The 21648-nt window shown below is 44.3% G+C and overlaps 1 protein-coding gene across 2 annotated transcripts in view; it reads right to left on the bottom strand.

Moving 5' to 3' along the window:
- Positions 1–1101: 1101 nt before the first annotated feature.
- UBALD2 (UBA like domain containing 2) overlaps positions 1102–21648 on the bottom strand; it is a 52816-nt gene continuing 32269 nt past the window's right edge. For both annotated transcript variants that reach the window (XM_033961951.1, XM_033961952.1), the window contains exon 3: positions 1102–2936. In XM_033961951.1, the coding sequence (XP_033817842.1) occupies positions 2616–2936 (321 nt within the window). In that variant the 3' untranslated portion in view covers positions 1102–2615. The remainder of the gene's footprint in view (positions 2937–21648) is intronic.

The raw sequence follows: 21648 nt of genomic DNA, 5'->3' as shown, positions 1-21648 counted from the left end.
CTGTTAGGGCTCTGCGCATGTCTCAATTGCTCACTGAGTGATTGAGTCAGTGGATTTGCATGCAAATGATTTGCACCTCTGTGGAAACCATTTGTATGAAAACTTGATAGTGAATCAAGCGCTGTTGGAAAATCAGCCAGAGAATCGGCCAACAGCGATTGTCACTATCTTTAGTGAATCTAGCCCCAACTCCTTGGATGGCCTATTGAGAAGGGTCATTTTAGTAGTCTATTTGGTGTATAGTTGATATTGGAGAACAGGGGGGGTGGAAGAGATAGGGGAAGGCTACTAAAATGGTATGTGGTCTTCATCGTAAGGCGTATGGAGACAGACTTAAAGATCTCAATCTGTATACTTTGGAGGAAAGGAGGGAGAGGGGAGATACGATAGAGACATTTAAATACCTACATAATATAAATGTGCATGAGTCAAGTCTCTTTCATTTGAAAGGAAACTCTGCAATGAGAGGGCATAGGATGAAGTTAAGAGGTGATAGGCCCCGGAGTAATCTAAGGAAATACTTTTTACAGAAAGGGTGGTAGATGCATGGAACAGTCTCCCAGAAGAGGTGGTGGAGACACAGACTATGTCTGAATTCAAAAGGGCCTGGGATAGGCACGTGGGATCTCTCGGAGAGAGAACGAGACAATGGTTACTGCGGATGGGCAGATCTATGACCTCACAATGCAGGTGCACAGAGCCTTAGCCTATAGGAAGAGGAGATGCAAATGTTAAGAGCCTTAGCCAATAGGGAGGAGATAATAGTTACTGCAGATGTGCAGACTAGATGGGCCATTGGGCCTTTATCTGCGATCGTTTCTATGTTTCTACGAAGATATATTTGGTGACCACAATCTCTAGACATTTTATGTTTGTATTTAATCTCTTTGTATTTGAAGTTGATTACTTTGGTATTCACTGTTATGTATCTCTTGATTGTCATAAATAAAATTGTTAATTCTTAACCCCCCCCCAAAAAAAACAAAACAAACAAACAAACATACATCCAACAACATTGATCTCTTGAAAGTCTCTGAATCACTGTATCACCTAACCAGTATTGCCCAGTACTAGAAAAGTAAACCAAAGAAAACTGTACTAGTTGTGTTAAAAAAGTGATTATTTTTTTATTATTATTTTTAAATTAAAAATAACCCTTCAACCTGCTTTTAAGCATGATTCCAAAAACTAAACCACCGACAATACAGCCCCTCTGTTCCTCTGATGCCACGTGCACTAAAGTCTTTTGTAGAGTTCCTCAAGGTCCACAGCAGACCGGCTGCCCAGGGTGGACAGGCTGGCCTATTTTCTGCACAGGACTGGCGGCAGGGCGAGCGTGCCGACAGTCTGGTTACATGCCTATACAGTGCCTTTGGCTGAGGAGGAGGGTGCTATGGGCGCTTTCCCCCCCACAACCTCCTAGCTGGGGAAGACAATCACTTCTACATGGTAACAAAACATGCTCTTCTGGACATCCCATGAGCAGCCACAGGGGTCTTGCAACCTTTCCGCAGGATACTGAAGTGTTTCAGTTGCCATAGGAAACTTACAAAGTTTTTATATTTCTTTTGTGTTTTTAAAAATTTTAAATAAAATCCTCAGCACCATCCATCTTGGTACCGATAACTCTCCCACGGTGGAAAGATGCAGTCTGATTTGCCATGAATCTACAGAGAGGGGATGAGCAGTAAACTGGAGCTAAGAGTGAGAAAAAACAAAAAACAAAACCTCACCCAAAACAGGTTGAGAAAAACCAAATCAGTGGAACCTTTGTCCTGGGAATCATCCCCTGCAAGCTGGGACCAATGCTTTACAGCTGCCAAATTCTCCTTTTAGTTTGAACATGAAGAACAGGAAGAGGCTGAACCCACATTGCCTGGTTTATTCAGTTATGAGGGATTATAAAACACAGGGAGAGAAAGTGATTCATCCTCTTCTCCCTCCCGCCCCCCCCCCCCCAAAAAAAAAATAAAAATTGGCTGTTCCAAACTACATGAATTCAAAATCTTTAATTGGCCAAGAGGTGCTAGCATCATTCGCACCCTCCACTCCTCAGTCATATGGCCTGCCTGGGAGAGCCAAACCCACATAGCTCCATGAACATGCCTCTTTACTGCCCCCCAGAGGCACCACAGAAAGACTTTCTAGACCTTAAGTGGTGACACATCCTTCATAACTCTTCCCACCAAGTTGGATGAAACATCCACAGAACAAACACTTGGAGAAAAGAGTGGTGGAGAGAAAGGTCGTGGGTATGGTTTTTCCAAAACGGCTGCAATGCTTTCTCCACTGCTGCAGTGATTTAACCAAGCACATCACCTTGATGAAGCCACGCTTGGTGGCAAACTAAGTCTCTTGCCTCTCTGACCCCTCTGGGTTTTTATGTACATTACATATATTTATATATTATAGTTATATATTAAAAAGAGAAAGACCAGTTAATTTGCCTCTCCTGAAGAAAACAAGGCCAAATTGCTGTATCTGATTTACAAAAACAAAAAGAAAAAAAAAATAGAAAAATCTTCCAGTCTGTTCCACACCGGGATTTCACCATCTCTAGCCCCAGAGATTCTTCTCAATCCCCCATCCTACTTTTGATAGGCAGGTACCAAGTCTTATCTCTGACCCTCCATTGCAGTCATAGCCTTTGGCTGTGCATTGCCTTGTTGGGACCCAGGGGGCCAAACCGGTTGCTGGTGGTGAAGGTGATGATGAAGGTTGTGTCCTGTAGGAGAGGAAGGTGGCATCCAGCCAGGTTGGTGGTTGGGTGGGGAGGATGCCCAGAAAGGGCTGAAGTTTCCCGGAGGGGAACATGCCATGGAGGTGATGGGGCTGTTGCTGCTCTGTAGGCTCTCCGAGGTCCGTAACTTCGAAAACATGGCCAAGGCGTCGGGGAAGTTGGGCGGTGTTGCTGGGGTGTTACTGGGGGTACACATCTGAAGAGAGAAGAGGAGCGAGTAAGCAACTGAGAAACAATTACGGATGTGAACAGAACAAACATTTGTGGTTCACCCCTAAAATTTTAGGCGTTTTCTCGGTTCATTTCACACATTCAGTTTAATAAAGCAATTATTTTTCACATGCTTTAAAAACTTTGCAATGCACATTAATCATCTTAACCCACAAATAAATGCATGTTAACGCACAATCTATTTAGCATATAAAATTTTAAGTACATTAACGATCAAACACATACCGAGGCCTGGATTCCGTAACCGGCATCACTGTTGGTGGCTGTCTTAAAGACAGCTGCCAATCGCATGTCAATCACACGAAGGAGTCAGGTACAGAATCACGCCTCTGGCAAAGGTAGGTGCCAGAAATGTAGACCAGGGTTCTCCAGGCCTAAGTTCCTGACGCCAACCTTTGATGCGAATTGGGCCTCTGTAGGCGCTTTAAGCTGCCTAACGCCACTTCCAGCACTAGCCACACCCACAGTGGCGTGAGGTGGCCTGAAGCAGTGGTCCTAGAGGACCACCAGGCCAATCGGGTTTTCAGGCTAGCCCTAATGAATATTTATGAGAGAGATTTGCATGTAATGGAAGTGACAGGCATATAAATCTGCTCCATGCATATTCATTAGGGCTAGCCTGAAAACCTGATTAGCCTGGTAGTCCTCCAGGACAGGGTTGGGAACCACTGGCCTATAGCACCCAAGGAGACGCGATTCCAACGCTGATTTTGTAGGCGCCTTGAAACTGGTGTTGTTTAAATGGTGTGAGCTTGGGCGCTTACCGGTGCCGGTTAGAGAATCTGGGCCCAAGTATATGGTTCAAGGTTGGCACAAGTCACTTTTTATGCTATTTCCCATTCATGATTATTATTTATTATTCTTCCTCTACCCCAGGGGTGTCAAAGTCAGTCCTCGAGGGCCGCAATCCAGCCGGGTTTTCAGGATTTCCCCAATGACTATGTATGAGATCTATTTGCATGCTCTGCTTTCATTGTATGCTAATAGAGCTCATACATATTCATTGGGGAAATCCTGAAAACCTGACTGGATTACGGCCGAGGACCGACTTTGACACCTGTGCTCTACCCTGTTTAGGACCCCTGAGGAAGGAATGTTCACCGAAACACGGACCGTGTAGGGTCCTGTTGTAGAGAATGACACGGTGACAAATTTCATCACCGTCCCCGTCCTTGCGGATAACCGCGGGAAATAATCCCATGTCATTTTCTAGTGTCTATTTCAACCTCAGTCCTTCTACACCAGCATTCTTCAAAGCAAAGCTTGCGGGTCAGTGGTTGTGGCCATTCATACTCTGATTCTTATGTGAGCCAAGGATAATGAAGCCATTGTGACTTCACTGATGTGATTGGTTCTTAGGCACTGGTGGAATGAGGCATTATGACATCACAATATCTGCTCTGGATACCAGAGACTGTCATTCTCTAGTGTCTGTTTCAACCTCAGTCCTTCTACACCAGCATTCTTCAAAGCAAAGCTTGCGGGTCAGTGGTTGTGGCCATTCATACTCTGATTCTTCCCTCTCTCCTTAAAGAATGACATGAAGATGGTTTCCCGCGGTTAAACGCGGGGACAGGAACGGTGATGAATTTTGTCACCGTTCCCATCATTCTCTATCCTGTTGGACTATTACATATGTATTTTTATGTTTTTATTGTGAAAGGACGTATAATAAATCATTTTCAGAACATCAGCATCCACAGTTTTTTGTTTTTATCATTGGATTGATTCTCCTGTGGATTTTTGGGTCTTCTTTTCGCTTTTGTTGCATCCTTAGAAACTAACTACATTACAGACTGGTCCAGAACAGTAAGTCAGAATCGGTCAATGAAATTCACTTTATGAAAAAAAAAAAGGTACCACTACCCAGGAAAAATTAAGTCTAATCATGAAACGTCTTGATAAGTGGCAACCCAAGATCATTTTGCTTTACTTCATGGCTCTAAACCTAGGGCTCCTTTTATTAAGCCACACTAGTGGTTTAAGGCACGTAATAGCATGTGTTAAACTGCCAGATGCGCTAGCTGCTAACGCCTGCCTTAAGCAGGCAGTAGTTTTTTGGCCAGCGTGGGGGATAGCACGTGATTAAAAGTCACACGCGCTAACCACGCTAGCGCGGCTTGATAAAAGGGGCCCTTGATTTTTGTACATAGTTATGAACAAATGTATTTTATTGAGCTCAACAAGAAAAAGAACAAAGGTGCAACGAAATACAAAACAAGCTCACATTATTACTGTCAGAAGAAACCCCCTCCCCATCAATTCCTTCTGCAACCCTTATCCCAACACCAAATTCCCTGAAAGAGACCAAGACTTTAGGCCCCAAAAGGAGCAGACCAAGAACAAGAAAAGAGAATACATTCCAACAGGGAAGATAAGTATATGAGTAAAACAATACTAACCAACTCCCACCCCAAGGCCCACCCCCAACCCCCTCCCTCCCTCGGTCCTCCTTCAAGTCCACCCCAAGATACCAAACAGGTTGAAAATGCAAAAAATCCCAAAGAAAGCAAAAAGTAGTAACAGCAGCCCCAGACAATAAAGCAATAGATCAACAGTTCAATAAGCGACTACGAGCCCTTGAAGTCAGGGTGTTCCAAAAAGGCTCCCAGGTCCGCTGGAACATACGTCCAAGTAAGGAAGAAAAGTCAGTGACGTCTCTGCGTTCCCCCTGCAACAAGGTGATCAGACGACATCACCAAAGAGAATAATCAGGACTCTACCTCCAGCCATTTAAGCAGGATGCACTGTAAGGCTATCGTGACTGTCCACTGGAGGAAAACTGCAGTTCCCGGTCGTCGAGGAGAAAAGTGAAGAGGAACCCCAAATAGGAGCAAAGGGGAACGTTGGATGCGTATCTGCCAGATCCGTTCCACAAAAAGAAAAATGGTTTCCCAAAAAGCCTGAACGGCAGGACAGGAGCAAAACATATGACCCAAGCCCGCTTCAGGAGCAGCACATCGGATTTGTACATTTTTATATATTTTATTACACAAACATACAAAGCCAGAGTTTCTTTTCTCAGTTTTAACTATTCTTATGCCCTGGCAATGCGAGTCTTGCCCAATTGCTTATGAACTATAGGGGTAGCACCCAAATATGTACATGGGCCCAAATGAAGCTGTTTAAAACAAATGCTGCGAGAGCCACATAGAAATGCCCATTTGCTCAAAAGATCCTTTGAACTGCAGAAAAACTGTGCTTAGTGAGGTCAAGGTGGTTAATTATACAAGGACTTGATTAGTGGCAGAACTCAGTCTGGATTTTCCTAGACCCTGTGCCCACTCACACAAACAGCCTGGATTCATTCATTCAATTTTCTATACCATTCTCCCAGGAGAACTCAGAACGGTTTACATGAATTTATTCAGGTACTCAAGCATTTTTCCATGTCTGTCCCGGTGGGCTCACAATCTATCTAATGTACCTGGGGCAATGGAGGGATTAAGTGACTTGCCCAGGGTCACAAGGAGCAGTGAGGGTTTGAACCCACAATCTCAGGATGCTGAGGCTGTAGCTTTAACCACTGCGCCACTCTAGAAATCAAAATGAAGTAAAAGTGAGCCAAGTAAAGTACAATCAAGTCATTGTGACATCACTGATGAGGTTGGCTCTTAGGCATTGGTGGAATGAGGCATTATGACATCACAATACCAGCTCTGGTTATTAGAGGCTGCAATGTTTCACACTATTTATTCAATTTTCTATACCATTCTCCCAGGGGAGCTCAGAACGGTTTACATGAATTTATTCAGGTACTCGAGCATTTTTCCCTGCCCGTCCCGGTGGGCTCACAATCTCTAATATTGCAGGTATAATACCGTATTTCCCTGAAAATAAGATCAGGTCTTATATTAATTTTGGCTCCAAAAAACACATTAGGACTTATTTTGGGGGATGTCTTATTTTTTTCTTGTACAATCATCTCTCCCTTCCTCTCCTCCACTCCAATTCTTCCTTTCTTTTCTCCCCCCCATGTGCAGCTTCTTTCTATCTCTCCCTCCCATCCATCCTCCTGTGCAGAAGAACTCCACCGACCCTCCCACCATGAAACTAATGTCATCAATGACATAGCAGAAGGATGGCCCCACCGCGGAAGGCCGTGAAGCAGCCTGTTCAGAGCGTTGCCGCCGCTTCTGCTTTAGGAGGCCTTGGAGCAGAGGTATGTCAGGTCTCACCGGGGGTCGTTGAATTGGCGAGTCTGATTTTTTTTTAAGCAAATCGAGCAACACTAGTGTCAGGGATAGAATCGGGGGACAATCAGGGGGCCCTTCAGAGGATGATGCTAACTAGGGCTTATTTTGGGGGTAGGGCTTATACTAGGAGCATCTTTAAAAATCATGCTAGGGCTTATTTTCGGGGAAACACAGTAGTATTTTATTAAGTACAGACCGGCGTCTGTTACCTCACAGGCTCTGGTAAGGCAAAACCCTTTCACAGCTCAATGATAAAACAGTTTTGGTTAAGCAAGGTTCAAGGCCTGGTCCCAGCCAGACTCATACATAGTCCATAATCCTCAGTATAACAAGGTTGGCTGACCTTAACCAGCCATGTACCAAAGATCTCGCACTGTCAGCTCTTCTAGCAGTACTTGCCAGATTTCTTGACTTCGCAGGGCTTTTCCTCAGCCCACAGCTAGGAAAGTCTGGTAGTCTCTCTCAATTTCCAGAGACCTCTCTTGAATAACTCTGAGCTAGGCATATATCTTTCTCCCTGCCTGAGTCAGCAGGACTACATCACTTCATTAATGTATCTCAGCACTGATGTTGCAGTTATACCCCTGATTTGTCCAACACCACCTGCTTTCCAGAGGTATAACTGCAACATTAGTGAGGGAAAACCCCTGAATCTCTCAGAATCTCATTGCTGGATTAAATTTGGCATTCCCTATCAAGATAACATTATATTCTCCTGAAGCAGGCACAAGCCAAAACATAGCCAAGTTAGGCAGGTGACTTCTGTACCATCAAATGAGCTATCTAAATTTACCAGTTTTGTCTCTTTCCAAGAGAAGCGCATTATACATTCAATCACAGGTTTCATCCTCCTCAAAAGGTGTGCATACAACTTGCTCGGTTTGTGCGCTTCCTCTGTGGGTTTTCTTTTAAAAACCACACCTGGAACATTCTGAGAAGAAAAAGTGCACTATAGGGTGAAGCTCTTACTTTAACTTTACTGGAAAGGCAAAAACAGAAACGAGGGCTGGAATGTGGAGGGCTGGCAAGTGTCCAATTCACCAGCCGCACATCTCCAAGCAAGTTAAAACACAAAAACTCCACAACATTCTAGTGAAGTGGGAGCACCAGATTTCTTGCTTGCCCCTGTTATGGGATAACCATAAGAGATTAGGGGAGCAAGCATGAAACACCTTTAGCCCAGTTATGTGACCTAGGCTGAAGGTCACAAGTACAGAATGACACAGGGCCAAAATTTTCCCCGTCTTGTCCCCATCTCTACCTCATTCCCACAGGCTCCATTTCTATCTCCGCAAACTGTCCTCGTTTGCACAAGCCTCGAACATCTATGATTCTATACAATATTCTGTACAACTGTTTATAAATGACAAATAAAGCCTTCCATTTCAATCTGGTTTTGGTACATCCTTCCCAAAGATTCAGTCACCTATATTTTTACATCATCTGGAAAGGTAATTAGATTGTTTTTCAAACATGGGTATAGAAGAGAACCTATAGTGTGTAGTGGATGAACAGGAAAATACGTTATCTATTAAATGTTAGAAATGTTCCTTGAAGCCAGCAGTGGTCGATGAATGTGTTGATGCTTTAGCAGCTGGGCACATGATGGAAGGACGTTGCAGATGGTAGGAGTCTGATCAGCAAACAAAACTCTTGTGGCCACACCAAAGGCAGACAAGACACAAATGATGTCAATTAACAGTAGTTCACTGAAATCCAAAAGTAGCTTCTGCAGGTTTGTTTGTTTGTTTTTTAAAATCATTGAATGTGTTACGTTTTACATATTGATACTAGTCTCATGGTTTTAGAGAATGACACGGTGACAAAGTTTGCCCCTGTCCTTGCAGGCTCTCTCCCTGGCTCCGTGTCATTTTCTAGTCAGAAGCTTAATCTAACCTTCCCAGTCTTCACCTCTGAGGTACGAACACTGAGCCACCACCTACCGTATTTTCTGCATTTTAAAAGATGCACCTGACCATAAGATGCACCTAGGTTAAGAGGAGGAAAACAAGAAAAAAAATATTCTGACCCATGGCTGGCCCAAATGATACTCGAGGCCCCCTCCTACCTCGACTTCAGAAAATCACTCAAAACTTACCTATTCAGCAAACAAGACCCCTAACGGCCCCACCCGTTCACATTAACACTTCGCCCCCCCCTACTCTCCTCCCCCCTCATAATAGCTTCTCTCTTCCCTATCCTCAACAAGCTCCCTCCATCCTCTGTCAATTTCGGTTATACTTATTACATAGTTGATAATTTGTTTGTAAATCTGCTTGTAAACGTAGATCCTAATCTAACTGATATAAACCGCCTAGAACTCGCCGGGTATGGCGGTATATAAAAATAAAATTATTATTATTACTAACATATTTAATCAAATATACCAGGCTCTACACCCAGCTCAGCTCACTCCCTGCCATGCTCTGCATCCAACCCCACACTCATTGCCAGGCTCTGCACCCTGTTTCCCCCCCCCCCCTTTCCATGCCAGGCTCTGTATTCTGTCCCCTCTCTGGTGGTCTAGTGATAGGCCAGAACAGGTGGGATCCATCCCAGCCGACCAATAATTTTTTACCCCCCCCCCCCCACCCGTACCTTTTTAAATCCTGGTGGTCCAGTGATGTATCAGCTTTCTGCACTCCTGTTCTGCACTGAGCCCCTCCCTCACTGGAAGGCTGCCTCAGATTTCACAGCCAGCAGCATACAGGGCAGGAACGAGCTTTTCATGCTCCAGCCTGGCCTTGCGCTGCTCCCTGAATGGCTGCTGTCAGTTCTTGCGAGTCCCGTCCAGTGCTATATGGTGCAGAAAATACTTCTGATCTTATTGACTACCACCTTCTCCTTCAGACTACAACAGAGCGGATATAGCACTGGACTGGTTCTCCTCTTACTTAACCAACCACCAATTACAAGTTGTTTCTGTCCCCTGAAGAAGGCAGTTTTACACTCCTGAAACTTGGATCCTTGTTGGGACCCAAGATTATCATCGTGGACTTATACGATTGTCAAACTTAGATAAATAAAGCGCAATTTGGTTTGATTGGACATCTGTCTTGCTTTTTCTCAGTTTTGGTTTGCTCCATTCAGCAAGATATTTCTCCTTTTTCTTTGTCTTGCATCCACTGTAAAATGTGTCAGACATTTCCTGTTTCTATACAAGGGAGGCAGGGCATGCTAATACATCTGATCCATATTCATTATTATGGGCATCCTGAAAACCCAACTGGCCAGGCGGTCCATGAAGACTAGATCAGAAACCAGTGAACGAGGACACGACACAAAGCATCTCGGCCTTTATGTTGGTTGGACTACACACACCAATTTATCAGTTCTGTAGATGACTTTTGGCCTTATTCCTAGGTCCCATGCCAGGTTCTTTCTTTAAATGATATTTCATAGTCCCTCCTTTTTTTTTTTTTTTATACCATTGGAATATAAAAAGGGGTACCATGATCATAATTGTTCTATGTGTTCTCTCCTTACTGTATATACTCGAACATAAACCTATCAGAGCATATACCAAGATGACCATTCCCCCTTCCAAAGGGTGTGTGTGTGGGAGGGATTATATTCAAGTATTCCCCTCAACAGGGCTGCTGTGTCCCTGTTCCTATTTCCCCTCTCTCCAACCCTACTTTTCTGTGTCCCCATCTTCTCCCCTTCCCCAATTGGCATTCTTTCAAAATCCCCCTCCCCCCACCAACTCAAGATGCCAACTCTACAGCAACCAACATTTCTTCCTCCCCCTCCTCCAATAATCAGCTCTTCACTTACCAGCATTTGCTTCCCTGGCAAAGTTGTGCTCACTGGATCGAAGCAGGGCCTTGAACATCTACACATGCTCTTAGGTCTTCTGGATCTCGCCCTCTCCAAGACTCACACAGAGGGCAGGAGCTAGCAAGTCTTTGAGCATGCGCAGATGCTCAAGGCCCCACTCCGAACCAGTCAGCATATAACTTTTGTCAGCGTGTGCCAGGGAAGCAAATGACAGTAAGTGAAGAGCTGATTCTCAGATGATCAAGGGGGAGGGGGAGAAATGTTGACTGCTATGACCGTGGCATCAAAGTCAGTGGTTGAGAGGAGGGTTTGGAAAAAAATGTGTCAGTTGCTGTGAGGGGGTTGGAGGTGATGCTGATGAGGACCACTGCAGGAGGGTGGGGGGAGTTGAAGAAAAAAAAAAGCTGATCATTGGGTGGCATGGAAAGATGAGAGACTCTAATATAAACAGAGATCCTCATTTTTGGTCTTTTTTTAGACCAAAAATCTTGGTTTATATTAGAGTATATATGGTAAAACCACAAGCTGTTTTTACAGACAGAGCTGTATTAACAATAAACCGAAACCTAGGCAAATACAAGTTTGTGAGCCTCTGTTTAAAGTAACAGACATAAAGACCCAAATGGTCCCTCCAGTCTGCCTAACCTGATTATGTCTTCCCCCCCCTTTCCTTCATGATCTTTATCTTGCCTCACAAAAAATTTTTCCTTACACTTTTATTCACAACCCACTATCATACTTAGGACCAGTCCTTGCAGGATTGCTTAGGAAAGCTGGAGCAGAGGTAGATGAGAAGTGAGGGAAAGTGTGGTTTCATGGGGCTGGGGGGAGGAATGGAACCATACAGAAGAAGTGAGTCAAACATATCTACTGCCAGAATGTACGCAATTAGTAGATTAATGGCAATTAGTTGCCAATTTAAAGATTCTGCTAGTTACCAACATCCTTTAAAGAAAACTACTGTTTGGAAACCCTACTCTGGCTTCCTAAGAACATAACAGTTCATCAAGCCCAGTATCCTGTTTCCAACAGTGGCCAACCCAGATCACAAGTACCTGGCAAGATCCCAAGGAGTAAAACAGACTCCATACTGCTTATCCTAGGAGTAAGTAGTGGATTTTCCCAAGCCATTTCAATACTGGCTTACGGACTTCTCTTGTAGGAAATTATCCAAACCTTTTTTTAAAACCCGCTAAAGCTATCTATTACAGCTTTATCATCCTCAGGTGGCAGACTTGGCAGATCTGTAGACTCCCTCTTGGCTGCGGGCCCCGGGCATGTACCTCTTTGAGAGTGCTTTCGACTCCTAACTCCTCTCACCTTAGGTTCTCTGTATCCCCTATGTCATGTCTGTCTGTTCAAGTTAGATTGTAAGCTCGTCCGAGCAGGTTCTGTCTATAAATGCGTATGCCTTTCAGCACTATATAAGTCAGTGGTCTCAAACTCAAACCCTTTGCAGGGCCACATTTTGTATTGGTGGGTACTTGGAGGGCTGCAGAAAAAAAATATAGTTAATGTCTTATTAAAGAAATGACAATTTTGCATGAGGTAAAACTCTATAGTTTATAAATCTTTCCTTTTGGATAAGTCTTAATAATAATATTGTAATTTTTAGCTAAAGAAGACATATGATCAAGAAACTGTTTTATTTTACTTTTGTGATTATGATAAACATACTGAGGGCCTCAAAATAGTACCTGGCGGGCCGCATGTGGCCCCCGGGCCGCGAGTTTGAGACCAATGATATAAGTGATAAGTAGTAGTAGTAGTTTGCTTTTACATTAATCCTGCCCATTTATAAAACTTTGCACACATCAGAATGAAGGTTACACACAGGGTCATCATCTGCAGGACAGCAAATCACAACACTCTGGTTTACATCTGAAAAATCATGGAACTAGCTCAGAGAGGAGCCATAACATTTAAATAAGAAACAAAACATATGCACAGCCTAATCTTATTCCTCACAGCTATTTGAGTTCTAGGGCATTTTTTTTCCTCCCCCACAAGCGCTGCAGCTTTATGACATCAAGGGATGTGAGAACAGCAGCAAAACCTTCTCTGAACAACTACACCCAGAAATGTTATAAAATGCTAAGTTATGTTTCTATTTATAACACACCGAGTATGCAAGGATACTAAACTCCCCTTCTAGCTGTCTCTGCGATTTGAGGTACTCTGATTACAACAGCTTCCCGCAGGGATTACCAAAAGGCTTTTACGCAGTGGAAACTGAAACTCGCTCCAAGCCTCCATCTGAGCAGACTCTGATCTATTTTCACCTCTGAAAACAAATGACCATTACCGCTGAAGGAGACATCAGGACTGGGCCAAGAGCCAAAATAATCACAATGACTTCACTAATACAACCAATACATAAAGGACACCTTGTGGGCAGCCCAATTATAGCTGGTTCGTTTTCAAAACAGCTCTAAAACCATGAAACACCGTGCAGGGGCAGTCCGAGGCAGAGGGAGGCTTATACGACCTCCTATTGCTAAACCACACCATGCGGGTTTAGCAAGCAGGTGGGATTTGTTTATTGGCAATAAAAACACCCTATTAAGTCGTTACCCTTCTGGATGGGAACGACAGAGGAGAGTTTTCAATTATCAAACATCAGATGGAAACCAACCGTGGAAGAAAGCACACAAGTAATAAAATTTTCTCCTCCGTGGGAAGGGACGAAAGTCGCACACTCCACTGGAGCCTCGGGTGGTACAGCAGCGGTGCACAACACAGGCACGACGAAACCTCCCTCAGCAGGATGCACAGTCGGTGCTTACATTTCTGGGGGGAACAATTTAGAACACAGTTGCGGTTCACCCACTTCTTTGGAAATGCCAGAGCGGCAGGGATGTTCGGCTCCAGCCCTTCCCTTTCAGGCTGCCTGCAGAAAAAAAAAAGAGGGGGCGAGCCCGAAGACCAGCAGAGAACAGTCACTTTGCCCCTAATCCAGCCCCTCTTCTCATGCTGCTCCTGCCTCTAGCCCTAGCATCACAGATCCCCTTATCAAATCCCATGTACTGTGATGCACGGGGCCAGGGTATTGGCCCTTGCATTTAATTGGCCTGAGATATTACATCAGTCAATTTTTTTTCACCGATCATATAAATACTACTATAATTATTACACTGCTCCCTCCGTATTCGCTGTGGTAGGGAATTAACAGACCCGTGAATACAGAAAAACTGCGAATAACTTTTTCATATGTTATTCACTGTTTTCAATTAAAAACCATCGTGAATAGGGTGAAACCGCGACTAACATGGTGGGAGACCTGGCCTGTTCCTGAAGGAGAGGCAAAACACGGTGAAGAAAGTACTGGGAAGCAGCGATTTTCTCTGCAAATGCTTGGAATCAGCGATTTCTCTATGCAAGCTGACGTAATTTGGGAAGGGCAAGCTAAAAACTGTGAATAATCGAAACTGCGAATACGGAGGGAGAATTGTAAAAATAAAGTGCTCAGGCCTAACAGCCAAACTAAACAGCTAAACTGTGGTTGCCTTCAGGGACCATCATAGCCTTATTTGGAGCCCCCCCCCCCCGCCTTCGTGCGCTCCCTTCCCCCAGCCCCGCACCTATTTAAATCTTCGCCAGCGCAAACAGCTTCTCCAGCCTGCTGCTCATACCAGCGTTGGCCCCACGACCTAGAAATGATTTCAGAGGGGGACCCAGGCGGGCATGAGCAGCAGGCAGGAGAATTTGCTCACGCTGGCGAAGATTTAAATAGGTACAGGGAGGGGGAAAGGGAGGGCATGAGCATGGTATGGGGGGGCAGAGAGGTGCTGGCACCCCCCCAAAAACAGCACCTGGGATGGTCTACCTCATGCCCCCCCTTACTGCGCCACTAGTTCCAAAACCTGAAACTCTCCCTTAAACCCTGCAGCAAAAGTCCCTCTCTCAACAATCCAACTATGCACAGCAACATCAAACCCTGCAGCAAATGGTCCAAATCCCATATTTATTTATGACATTTATAGCCAGCCCGCATGCGGATAACATCAATACGTACATAATTCAAACAAAACATGACATATATCCACAAACAGAACATGGCAGATCATTATAAAATGACAGCATACAGTAACCACAATCTTAACCATATTCCTTAAAATAATTAAAGCCAAGCAATTATAAACTTACAAAATGGCCTAATTTGAAAAGGCAAGTTGAAAGAAGAAGGCTGTTTCAAAATGCCGGGAAATCAGAAATCAAACGGATGGAATCTGGAACCAAGTTCCACAGTAAAGGAGCATACGTGATCAATTTACAACTTAAGTGACAGAATGAACTGTGGGAACAACTAAGAAATCTCTATCCTGTGACCTCAAAGAACGAGAGGGTATATATATCTGCAGAAGAGAAGCAATCACCTTAGGCCAGGGGTGGGCCAATAAATGGGTTCTTAAATTTGACAGAGGGGCCGGACCAAGAGCAGATGTCTGGTATAGATGCACCTTCTTGTCCAATTTGTCTTGCTAAATTGTAAGCTCTTTTGAGTACTGGGGTTTAAGAAAGGTTTGGACAAATTCCTGCTGGAAAAGGGGATAGAGGGGTATAGATAGAAATTTACTGCACAGGTCCTGGACCTGTTGGGCTGCCGCGTGAGCGGACTGCTGGGCGCGACAGACCTCGGGTCTGACCCAGCGGAGGCATTTCTTATGTTCTTATGAGTAGGGACAATGTCTTCTGTGCTGTGATGTACAGCGCTGCGTATGTCTAGCAGCGCTAAAGAAAATAAATAGTTTCTCTGCTGAGTTTAGCACCCGTTATTTTGAAAAGTTAGCGCCTACAGATCAGAGTGCCTTCCAATGAGCACGACACCCTGCTGAGCAAGGCTTGCCATCTCCAGGTCGCTGTAGCTCTTTGCTACAAAGGAGCAAGTTTGCATCAGGTGAACTTACAAAACACTTTAAACCAAGGCCTCCTGTAAAGTAGAAACTAGAGGGGCCACAAGTCCACAACCACCAAGTTCGCACAGCTTTCACTAGCTTAGAACACTAGCAATTAAAAAAAAACAAACCCAAAACCACAGGGAAGGTGAAGGAACAGCTGTGACGGCAGAGGATGCAGGGAGCCGGGCTAGCAGGCAGTTTTCCGGTACTCACGCGGAAAACTCACCTCCATGTCGGCTCCGGCCTTCTCCTTCTCCACAGCCCGCTACCACAGTGCCTAGCAGATGTAACCCAATCCAGAATTTCCCCAGAAAAATCACACTCCAACCAGACAACCACTCTGCCAGATTTCCCGCGTGATTAGGGCCGCCGCCAGTTTCTGTGCGGGTATGCTGGGAATTGTAGTTCAAAGTAGCTAGGGAGCTAGTGGATGACATTTACTTTATAATACTTGTGACAGAGAGTAGCCGTTGTGTGAGAGGTCACAGAATGACTCTTTTGAAGAGGGGGGAGTTTATTCAGGAGAGTTAGTGGCGGGGTAAGGAAGGAATTTATCAAGCGTCCTTGGCCAGTCCGTGTATGCACAGTTTAGAAATGCCACGTCACTCTAATTTGGAAAGCTTTCTCACTTTATACATTTTATGTCGTTTAATAATAAAATTTAGACAAATTTGGCAGGCCGGATTAAAAAACTAAACGGGCTGGATATGGCCCACGGGCCGTAGTTTGCCCATGTCTGCCTTAGGCAATAGGTCACGTACAGATCTGAATACCAAAGTTAAAAAGCTTGAATTGTATTCTCCATATAATCAACAAACAGTGACATTCGGTCAGTACAGGTGTAACATGGGAATAGCGGAGCAATCTAGTTAGGACCCTAGCAGCGGTTTTCTGAACCACATGAAGCGCTCTGAGTGATGTTTTTGGCAAACCACAAAAAAGAGAGTTACAATAATCTAGGTGTGGTAAGACATAACTCTGCATAACTAATCTAAGGTTTGCAGCTGACAGCAAATCCCGTAATTTGAGTACCATCCTAATTTTGAGAAAAAAAATACATCTTAACTACTGAAGTGGTGACGGGACAAAAGCGCACAAGACTTCGGCGCGCTGACAGTGCAGCGCAGACAATTTGGTGCAAGACCCCAGCGTGCCGCCTAAAAAGTTACTTTTAAAGAGCTTCATGCTGCCGTTGAGAAGGGGTGGGGGGTGCAACCCCCCACATTATAGAGAAAACTTAACTTTTTCCTAAAAAAAAAAAAAAAAAAAAAATCGGGAAAAAGTTAAGTTTACTCTATAATGGAGGGTTCAAACCCCCTCTCCAACGGCAGCGCAAAGAGTATGAAGTAAACTGGGGGGGGTTCCCCACTTACACCCCACGTTGGAGCTCTTTAAAAGTAACTTTTTAGGCAGCGTGCAGGGGTCTTGCGACGCTTTGTCTGCATTGCAATATCGGCGCGCCGAAGTCCCACACGTGAATGACTATGAACCACTGAAGCAATGTGGCTACGAAATTTTAAGGATGTATCCAGAATTCATATGACTCGTTGTAGGCCTTTACCTTGTGCAATGTGTTGGAAAACATAAGTTCTAATTTTTTTTTTTTAACATTCAATTAAATAATTCCACCCAATACCAACAGCCTAAAACCCTGCTACACAGCAACCATTCCAACGTCCTAGTTCCGCAATGGTGAAAGCGGAAAAAAACATGTTGCCACAGATTCCTGCTGCCATGTCAGCAAACTCTTTTCTGTTTCCATCTACCTTATCCTCCCCAGAGGCAGCAACAGAAGACAAATCCCGGAATCAAGAGTAAGCAGATGGACAAAAACACAGAATAAAAGCAATGGGAGGGGGGGGGACGGGACCGTTTTAAAAGCTTTAAATACAGTAAGATGATTCCGAGAGCAAAACCCAATACAGTGTTCCCCCAGTCATTCGCGGTATTCTCCGACCGGGACTTCCTGCGCTAAAGTCGGTCTTCACCAATCAGGAGCTGCGTGTAAAAGCAGCTCCTGATTGGTGAAGCCTGACTTTAGTGCAGGAAGAGGCGGTCGGAGCATACCGCAAGTGATTTCCTTCACTCGCCGGCGCTCCAGCTGCCCTCTCCTGCCTCTCTAGTCGAAAAACAGTATTCGCAGTTTTTTGATATTCACGGAGGTTCCTGGAATGGAACCCCAGCGAATATCAGGGGAGTACTGTACAGGTCAGTTGCTTTACAATCGAATCACACCGGTGGAATCAAGGTGCATTAAAAGTCAAAATCTGCCTGGAATGGAGGGATGGGGTTCTTGAAAGAAGTAACTCACATGCTAGAATGACTGTCAAGGAAAAGAAAAAACAGGTGCCCTGTGGCAAAGTGTGACTTGCTCGCAGGCAATCACGCCCCTTTGGGCCAAACTGTCTGTTCTTAGTGTGCACGCAGGGGTTCAGAGCCTCCAGTGGCATAGTAAGGGGGGGAGGGAGCAAACTGTCCCAGGCGCTGTCTTGGCAGGGATGCTGGCACCTCTCCACCCCCCCATCCCACACCTGTACCCTCTTTCCACCCTACCCCACCCCGTACCTCTTTAAATCTTCAACAGATGCTCGCGATGGCCTGGCTCCCCTCTGAAATCACTTCCTGGTCGTGGGCAAGGAAGTGATGTTGAAAGGGAAGCCAACAACGGTGCAAGCAGCGTCCTGGAGAAGCTAATCGCACTGGTGAAGATTTATTTATTTATATATATATATATATATATGTATATATATATATATATATATATATTCCGCATATCCTACAATTCTATGCGGATTACAAATTATTCAGATACTCAAGCATTTTTCTCTATCTGCCCAGGCGGACTCACACTATCTAATGTACCTGGGGTACAGGGGGATTAAGAGACTTACTCAGGGTCACAAGGAGCAGTGCTGAATTTGAACTCACAACCCCAGGGTGTAGATTTAAAGAGGAACAGGGGTGGGTGGGGGTCAGGGAGGGCATGAATGTGGTGTGGGAGGCAGTAAGGAACAGTGGGTGGAGAGGAGGGCACAGGGGGGAGGCACTATCGCCCCGGGCACCTCCTACCCTCGCTAGGCCACCGAGAGTCTCCCCTCTCCTTTGGTATGATAGGGACGCCTAAATGTTTGCTACTGACCCCCATACCCTTTGTCACCTCAGCTGGGGAGGGAAGGACATGCAGAAATTTCGTATCTCCTCCTTTATAGGTCTCTTCCACCCTCTTTGACCAGCTAGAGGAAGTCAAAGACTCTAATCTCTTTGGTAGGTCACTGGTCATTCACTACCTCCTTTCTCCTCCATAGGGTTAACATAATGAGACGTAGAAAATTATTGAGTACTCAAATTGTAATCTATCAGCACAGTATAAAGTAATATACTGTAGATATTTATACCCTCCAAGTGTCAGTTATGTTAATATTGTCAGAACAAACAAGGCAAACATTTTGCTGAACAAAGACCGTGTAATCATAGGAAATAACAGTCCATTTCTCAGGGTCATGTTTTGTCTTATGTCATATAATACTCTTGAGGAAAAGAAACACAACGATTTCAGCGATAATCCAATAATTAGAAGCAGTAACAAACTCTGGCTACACCTATGGGAACCATAACAAAGCAAGGGAACGTATCTATTTCTGGCATGTGTAGCAGAAAAACGAAGGATAAATTGGCCTGGCATGGTCATTCTACATGAGAAGAAATGGAGAAAAAGTGAAAGAAAAAAAACACAATTTGCATTATTGCTGCAATCGTTGCAGGGTTTTTACATTCATTCTTCAATCCAATCCTTAAGTTTATATACCGAATCATCCCCAGAACTGGGGCTCAATTCGGTTTACATCATTACTATGAAAGGAGGCAATAGGACAAAAGAGGAATCACTGTTGAATGCGGTATAGTAAAAAAAAAAAACCAACAACTAACCCCCTCTTCTACGAAACTGCGCTTTCAGTTTCTAGCACAGAGAGCCACGCTGAATGGCCCGTGCTGCTCCCGACGCTCATAGGAACTCTATGAGCACTGGGAGCCGCGTGGGCCATTCAGCGCGGCTCCCCACCCTAGAAACTGCTAGCGCAGTTTCGTAGAAGAGGCCCTAAATGTTATTCTGATGCAGCCACTGAATTGAAATACAGCAATGTCAGGTCAATACCGAATGTGATCTTTCATTCTATATCAGTGTTCTTCAACCTTCTGACACCTATGGACCAGCAGAAATAAAATAATTATTTTGTGGACCGGCGCCTGTCGCAGACCGGCAGTTGAAGAACACTGGGCTAAGTCGTGGGGGCCAGACCCCGCCCATCTCCACCGAATCTCCGCCCCCATAATAGTACTAATTGTAACACCATGTTTTCCATTCATTTTTCATTTACACACACACAATTTAATCGTATTAACAACACATAATGGTTAACCACAAAATTAAACTACACAAAGCACACTGTATGCTTCGCAATATTCATTCCTACCAGAACACAGATAACCCCATGCAAATACGGGACCAAAAACGAAAAGTACTAATATATACAAACGAACCCTAAGGTGCAAGACTCTGCGTGCAGTACAACCCCTAAGGAAAGGAAACAAATGCATTTCTTCCTGAACAGACAGCAGATGTAAATCATTCACTAAATTAAAAAATAAAATCATTCCCCCCTACCGTTGTTGTCTCCCTCCTCCGTCCATGCTGTGCCTTGCCTTCTGACCTGCCCCCTCCCCCAATATCATTATTGTAAGAGCTGTATTTTGGATGGCAGAGATTGTGAGTCCGCTAGGAGAGAAGGGGAGAAATGCTTGAGTACCTGAATACACTCATGTAGACCGTTCTGAGCTCCACTGGGAAAACGGTATAGAAAATTGAACAAAAATCATATAGAACGGTGTCCTTCAACCGCCGGTCTGCAGAAATTTCCTGCTGGTCCGCAGGGCTGGCACATGCATCGGGCCCCAGACAGTGCTCTTCAGCTGCCGGTCCACGGTGCGATCGATGCGACGTTGTCTTCGGGCCGGCTCCATCTTCCTCAGTGCTGCAGTGCACAAAGCAAGCTTTCCCTCTGACGTTGCAACGCCAGACAGAGGGTTTCCGGTTCAGGCACAGGACGCGCGTAGGAGCCTCTGCCCATGGCTTCCCGTGGCACATCGTATCCTATATAAAATTTGTTTGCTTACGTTCAAATCAATAATGTCCCAAACTCCAGCTTTTATTTTTAGAGTTCTAATTCCCTATATAACTACAAGAACACTTAGATCACAGGACCAACATCTATTGGCTATTCCCTCATTGAAAGTTATAAACACTAGACGGCTTACTATTTTTTCAGTGACCGGCCCACAATCTTGGAATAATCTTCCTATTTATATAAGAGAAGAAAAGAACTTAGTTAATTTCAAGACTAAGCTTAAAAGTTTCTTATTCAATGATGCTTTTAGTTAATATTCAATGATGCTTTTAGTTAATAAATAACTTTATAATCCTTCTTAATCTTTTATTTTCTTATTTGTGCTTTTATTCCCTCCCTATTGTTGTAATCCTGAAATATAAAATTTGATACAGAATGTAACCCTTTAAATATAGTTTTCCTAATGTTTCATGATTGTAAGTTTTTGTAAGTATGTAATTTTATTTGTCTATGTAATAACTACCCCAAGTTTTTATTCACTCATTATTGTTTGTATATCGCCTAGAATGTAGAATAGGCGATTAATCAAATTACATAATAAACTTGATAAACTTGAAACTTGCACTACAGTACCGAGGAAAAGGGAGCCGGCCCGAAGACAACGCCGCATCGATCGCACT

Source organism: Geotrypetes seraphini, chromosome 10 (assembly GCF_902459505.1).
Source record: "Geotrypetes seraphini chromosome 10, aGeoSer1.1, whole genome shotgun sequence".
NCBI lineage: Eukaryota > Metazoa > Chordata > Amphibia > Gymnophiona > Dermophiidae > Geotrypetes > Geotrypetes seraphini.
Note: the sequence above shows the minus strand (reverse complement) of the source record. Positions and strands in the feature narration are given on the sequence as shown.